At 36.0% G+C, this 7,409-nt stretch overlaps 1 protein-coding gene across 1 annotated transcript; it reads right to left on the reverse strand.

The window, feature by feature from the left end:
• Positions 1–61: 61 nt before the first annotated feature.
• Positions 62–7,232, reverse strand: LOC128994899 (uncharacterized). Its single transcript, XM_054419728.1, has 8 exons — positions 7,044–7,232; positions 5,891–6,026; positions 5,020–5,188; positions 3,080–3,268; positions 2,327–2,571; positions 1,520–1,726; positions 742–934; positions 62–320 (listed from the first exon to the last, which is right to left on the reverse strand). Exons 1-8 carry the CDS (start codon positions 7,101–7,103, stop codon positions 179–181), a joined length of 1,341 nt encoding a protein of 446 aa, XP_054275703.1. The 5' UTR covers positions 7,104–7,232; the 3' UTR covers positions 62–178.
• Between the last annotated feature and the right edge of the window lie 177 nt (positions 7,233–7,409).

Genomic DNA, 7,409 nt, shown 5'->3' on the forward strand with positions numbered 1-7,409 from the left:
ATGAAAATTGTATATATAAACATAATAGATAATACGCCATAAAAACAATCTGGAAAATAACTAATTTTAAGGATTGGCGACATACTTTTAATACTAGTACAGTTAAAATTAATAGGTATAAAAACATTTTTCAAGTCTTTTTAAAGTAATGCATGTGGTCTGTGTTGGATTCCATTTGTTAGTCAGGCCAGTAACATGGTGTTGTTAACGAGTTTGCTGATAGAATTGAGTGTCCTGCGCTGTACGTACAGCACACTCCTCCCACCAATCCGATGATAATTAGCACCCACATGTAACCACGTTCGTACCAGGGTATTAACCTGAAACAGATGTTTCAATAAATCATTGTAGTTTGATGTTTGGAATACAATGTGGAAACATATATTTTCAATTTTGTCATGTACAGCATCTTATATGTCAACACCATAGGCTAATAAATTCATATTTACTGAAAGTTTTTAAATTTTAATTTGTATAAATGTTGGTAAAAGTAGATAATACAGTGTAACAACAATGACTACACATAGAAAAACACAATGACGAAATAAAAAATTTAAAAAGGGATGTTGTTAATAATCAGGACAATTTAATTGTCTTTCCCAAAATCATAAGTCGACTTAATAAGTACAGTTTATGTTCTCAACTACGCTGATTCTTTTTTGTTATAGAAAGAAAATAAGGCACTTTAGCCGTATAGGCATATAAATTAAAAACAGACATTTTTTGCGGCTTCAAACACACCTTTCAGGCCAATCAGCTCTCTTCTGATCGCAGAGCCTCATGTAGAAGTAGGGAGGCAGTATGAAGGTGCACAGAGTGATGCTAGATCCTCCAACTAGCGCCAAGATCTTACCAAACTCTGGGATAGTTTCCCCCACCACTATCATCAGCAACACCATCAAAGATCGGACTAAGCACCGCTTGCCACCAAACTCTGCAATAGTCATCAGTAATAGAGCTTAGAGCTTTAAAAGAATGAATGAAATTTTTTTCTTGTCACCACCAAATAAGAAAATTTAATACAGTAGGACCTCAATATCTTGAAACTGAAAGGAAACGAATACAAATTTGAGTTATTGAGTTTTTTTTTTTAGTAAGCGAGGTTAAATCATATCAGATGTCAGGGTGTTATATCAAAATTCCATATACTGAGGTGTTGTACTTTGACAATGCTATTACCTCACGACCTTCATAACCTAACCACTAATATCTCGAGCTCAAGCTATTTCTATATAGGCCTATTGAAGGAATACTGTAGAAGTACAATAACACTATTGAATGTGATTTAAATTGTAATTTAGGACAAACGCCAGTGTATTTTTTGTAGTCTATATTATACAATACAATAATCAAATGAAATAAAATCATGTACAAAATTAATTTAGTACAATTGGCTCTGAATGATCCAACACTCTTACAGCGTTCGTGAGAGGCTTTTCAAGAATGATTTCAAGGCTATTGTAACAGAGTGAAAAGCAGTTGCCAAATTCTAAATAACAAGGCTGAAAATCCTACTTACTGTGTGGGACATTAAAGATCTCCTCGATCTCCTGGCAGACTGGGTTGATGACAATGAGAAGTGCCAGGATGAGGTGAAGTGCCATCAGCATGTTGGCAAAGGAAGCAAACATTCCTCGACTGAGAGATAATACTACGTTAGCGTTAACAGCGTCTCCGTAGACAAAGAATGCCGCAAACACTACGGGCATGTAGAGTGCCAACACAACTGCAACATATTGATCAGCTTGTGAATAGGTTCGATTAGATTTGTGACGGTGAAACATCGGGGTTCTCCAACCTTTTTTCCTCAAGGAACACAATGTTAACTTTTGGAGGAAAGGCGGGCCAGCAATATTTCGGTGCAGTAAAATAAGCTCGCCTAAAAAAAAATTAAAAAATCTGTCTATTCACGAGCTGTTTGTGGTTATTGAGATTTTACTTATTTTTGTTGCTATTAGCGACTGTCGCACCTGTCGCTCCAAGCACTTCTCTATACATTACGTTCGGGTTGACTAAATAAAATTGTTTACTTGGATGCATAAAAAACTAAAAAGCTGTATAAAAACAAAACAATACAAATGTTATACGTATATTTTTTAATGACTGCATAATGTAAATGTATTTGTCATGCTTAATCATCATTCATTCCATAAAAGGAGTAAGACATTTCTTCTTTTATAATTGTCCTTGAAAAACACCAAACTGCTGCCAAAAGAGCATCTAATCTCTGAACAAAATACCATATTTCTACATTCCAACCATGTTTTGCACAAGCACTATCCTACAAAAAATAACCAAAAAAATTTATCTAACAAATTTGACTCACCAACATACCCCATAGCGACGCTGATGTAGAACTTGTCTCGGCGTGCCATGTCATTTTGTATGGTGGGGAAGGTAGAAGCACCACCGTAAGTAAACAAGATGGTGCCAAAGGAGAAGAAGAAGTCTGTGAGACTGTGAGGATTGTGCGGAACTGGCTCCGTGTTGTGTATTCCGTCTGAGATCATGTTGATGAAAATGAGAACACAAGCTATAGCTGTAGTCAGGACAGCTCCGACACCAGCGATCCTGTAAAATATTTATGCTTCAAAGACACTTGAAATAAAGGACTGTTGTCCTTGAGCATGCCCTTTATTTGGGGGGCATTGAAATGGTAATGGCAAAAAAATTACTACTAACGAATTTACTACTAAAGACCAATTATTGGTCTATGTAACAAAGCTACGAAGCATTTCACTCCATTCTATTGTACTCATATTTGGTGTAAAATACGTCCATCTAAAATAAAAAGTGTTCCAGAGAGTTAAAAACACACACCATGTTCCCAATACAATTAACTTAATATTCCGCCCGCACCAACAAGGACTTCTTCAAAAGAATGAGGTAGAATACCAGTTTAAAATAAACAAGTTCTATATGCAGTGAACTTTGACTATTGTGTAGTGAAGTGTGATTTCAACTGCCCATTGCTTTTTCCTCCAAACCAATCGTAATCAAAACATTCTTTACAAATTTACAGCTATTAACTAGAATATCAATGGCACTATTGACACCCATGTATGAAAGAGAACCTCACCAGAAATCCTTTGGTGATCCCAGCCACATTGGTGGTGTGATGACAATCGCAAAGATGAGGAACCAGAGGCAATATCCCACCTGAGGCAACAACTCTCTCAGCAGCTGTTGTACTATCTGGGCGGACAGCAGCAGGTAGACAATGGCCACTCCAAATAGTGTGACTTGGATACAGGCTGACACTAGGGTGCTGGTAGCAGTGAGAGAATACAGCTATTAATCATTTTGTACCATTGCAAAAAGTACCTTTGATATACTATATTTCATTTAGTAAAACCTTTATAGAACCTAAAGGTTGCTGTTATTCATTGTAACCCTTGGTTGGAATATATAATTGATAAAATGGAAGAATTACCTTATCCAACCACAGTTTGTGTAGTTTGGAACTGATAAAGGTATTGTAAAACCAAATATTTTATATATTACAGTTCCGGGGCTACAACAATGAATTTTACAAATATATTCATGCAACATAATACTGAGATTTCTTCACAGTAGGCCTATTGGATTTCAGTCAGTAGATTGATAAGAATTACTCATTAATGTTAGTTTTCTCGTTAATCTACCATCTCTGTAGAAAAACAATACTAAGACAAAACATAAGTTTCATATTGTGTGACCATTGTCTGTGATTTTAAGTCCTTGGACCACAATTTTCTAGAAACCTAAAGTTGTAGTAGGGTAATTCCTATAAAACTCCTTTTAAACCCCAAATGTTTGTACCACATAAAGGTTTTGCGATCTGCCGCTAGAGCGTTATCGCCGTTCGATATCGGTTATCAGTATTCTATTCGGTTTCATCGTTGACTACTCGCCAGCTGTTACCAGCACTACCACTCTTGCAAACGAAATGCTTACTATATCGCTATTATCGTCTTTTGCAATCGTGTCAAAATCATGAACATCCTCCGCGGCTGTGTAGACGTCATCATTGAATGCCGTGGTCTGGTCCCGAAACGTCATCGTCGTCGACGATTGCGGCAAAATCATGAACATCTTCAGCGGCCATGTAGACATTATCGTTTTGCGTGATCGTAGAAAAGATGTGATAATTTATCCCGAAGTCACGATAACGTCGTCTAGCACGGTCGCGGTTTAAAGAAAATCTCCCGCGGACGTGTAGACATGATCATCATTTTGCGCCGTCACGGAAACGTGATCGTTGTCTAGCGCGATCGCGGTAAAATCATTAAATTTCCCGACTTTGATATCAAATAAAGACTAAATCCCAACTTTTCAAGACCATGTTGAAATCAATACTAATACCTGACTTTCCCGTTTTCCCCGACTACTAGACACCCTGGTTAATTAGATTTTACCTTGCAAATATAAAACAAAACCTTCCAATAAACCACTTCCTAAAATTATGGATTAATAAAGTAAAACTTTGAATCATTGTAATGAAACTACAAAAGTATAACAAATATATGTTTAAAAAAAAAAATACCATAAATTATGGCATTTAAATTAATTTACTGCTTAATATTAAATAAGTCAGTAAACTCGAATCCCGGGGAATTCCTCCAAAGTTGGCAACACTACTCCCAACTACCAAGTTGTTATGGAAACGGTCGCTAGCGCTTGATGCTGCAGCGGTGTGCGCCGTAACTACACATTACGCCTAGCGGTCGGCGCCGGAATACACGCTAACCGCAGCACAGCTTACAGTCTATATTTATTTCTTTTTGTCTATGGTAAGAGCATTTGTGGTAGCTAACTTAAGTTATAATGACACTGGTGTAGACACATTAAATGTATTCTAATTTACACTTGTTATATTTACTTGAGGTAAAGTCAAATGTTTGGTAGTCAAATGAGTTTATCTTCAACGGCAGTGCATTAATGATTAGGTATCTCATGTCTTAAAACCAGTACCGTTGGCTGAAAGTCTGTAAACTCACTTGCATTAGTACATAAGGGTTACATAGGCAATCAACTGACCTGCCCCACCGGCCTACAGCTCTGAAGGCTATTGTTGGGTAAGGGTCTCTCGTAGCCTTCTTGTGTTCAGGATATCTCTCCTCCAGAATGGCCCAGCAGTTACCCAGCTTTGTTCCTCCATAGCAAGCATTGAGACAAAACAACAGCACCAGCAGAAGACCGGGCCAGCCTGCCAAACGTGCATACGGAGTAGTAATATGAAAAGTTTTACAAATTCTTGAACACTTAAGCTTGATCTTCAAGGCCCACCCATGTCAAGATATAAACTTTTAACAAATTAAAACAAGCAAGGTATAAAGTGCAATTGTATTTAATAGCGTTCCTGAATAATAATGTGTCATTATATTCTCAATAATAAGATAACTAAAATAAATTAAATTATTAGAGATAGCTAGAATTTTGAAAAAAGATGGCAGGGAAGTGTAAATCTTGGTAAATAAATACCTAGTTATAATGATCCACAGATTCTCTTCAGCAAATTTCAACAGCCCCAAAAGTCATTATGATCAAATTACAATAATTTTTTATCAGAGATTATTGATTGTATTAGAAGAACCACATTGCGCATGATTGTACGGTATCTTTAGGCAAAAAAAAAACTAGCGATTGGGTTTCAAGTAGTTATTACTTGACTTGGTATTGAAACAAAATAGTGAGTAACTTGCACTGCATAATTTATGTTTTACAACTTCCCAGGTCTAATGTATTATTGACAGAGCAAAAATTGTAATGTTATACATCTATATATGAATATAGTTAAAGTTAACTGAAATTTAGGTAAAAAAACGTGTCTGCTACTTTTGTATTAATTACTATTATTTAAAACATCTTTTTGTAACAGCCTAGTATTTTTTTTATTCAACATTCATACCACAGTCAATAACTGCTTTAGGCAGAGCAAGTATCCCACTTCCTGCCATTTCTCCTGCGACTAACACTGCAGCTCCCAGGACCGACAGTCCTTCTGCTGAACCATTCTTCTTCTTCTCATCTTGGCCATATGCCTCCTAGAATTAGAAAGGATAGCTTTTCATCTCAATTCCTTTATGAGGAATATTTATATTATAGAACATTTTTGATGTTATAGGTTAAGGTGTTTTTTTTTTACATGAAAAGCTCATGGATTTTAAAAGAGAAAAGGCTAGAATATAACCAAGGAAATATTTTTATGTCTCCATTCAGTTCCTGAAACAGTGAAGCAAGCTAGATCAAATCTGATTGTCACTGTTTCTTTATTACTTCATCCTAAACTATTCCAGATAGTTCTCCCTTTAGCGACCATTAGCCTCATCATAGATGCCGTAAATAATGTGAAGGAAAATCTATGCTCCTGCAAGAGCCTAAAAAGTTAAGTTATGTCGCTTGTGTACAACGTTTAAAAAATCTAATTGATGAATTGATAATTATTGTTGTGTTGTAACAAGGATCATGTGTTCATACATAAGTTTAGTCCTCACTATTTTGTAATAAATTATAAAAAGCAATTTTCGAGATGGGCTTTATGGTTATAAACTGATTTGATTTCACTCTTTGCTATGATGGCACTTTCAAGCAATCATAAAGCTGGGGTTTCCTAGGCGTGGAAGCGGAGAGAGGAACGCGGAGAACGGAAAACGGATTAACATGGTGTTCCGCTCTGCTTCTAGGAAAACAGTAACATTAAATTACCTAAGACAAGTGGTGTCCGCTCTCCGCGTTCCTCTCTCCGCTCTCCACTTCCGCGCCTAGGAAAACCCGGCTTAAATGAACACACATACTCCCATTCTTAAATGAAAAAAGTTATATTGATCCAAAAAATAAGTTAATACAAACTTTGAACAAAAATCTTGTATGACTCATTAATACAGTACTACATTTTTTAACTGAACATTTGAAAGGACAGATTTGGTAAATTAAAATTAAATTCATCATCTTACTAAAGTTAACAGTAAAGTTTCTATAGCCATTCAATCTTGCCTTTTTTGGATTAAGGTATTTTTTAAATCTGTCCATAACAAGTTTAATGTATAAAAAGAACTACTTACTATACTTTTTGAAGAGTTGGTGTGGTAACCATTTTGAGATTTCTGTGGTGGTTTTTCCATTTTACCCTATACAAGTTGGAAAAGACGAGATAAAAGTCACTAGTTGCACATCACTTGAATATCAGCCACTGAGATTGCACTGAAGCAGAGCATTACTCTATCTCAAGTCTTTCCTGGACACTCAACTTTATTTTGCATTTCGACACGTGACAACTGATAAAATCATACAATAAGACCAAACTAAAGCCACTTTTGCTGTAAACACTTCAGTTACAAACTCCTCTTAAAATCTAGGGCATGCTTATCCATATGAATTTAGCCACTTAAGATATTCATGGAAGTAATTGGGAAACCAAAAATAAATCT

The sequence above is a fragment of the Macrosteles quadrilineatus genome, unplaced genomic scaffold (assembly GCF_028750875.1).
Source record: "Macrosteles quadrilineatus isolate MER2022 unplaced genomic scaffold, UCM_ALF_1.0 Scaffold_5__1_contigs__length_97177068, whole genome shotgun sequence".
NCBI lineage: Eukaryota > Metazoa > Arthropoda > Insecta > Hemiptera > Cicadellidae > Macrosteles > Macrosteles quadrilineatus.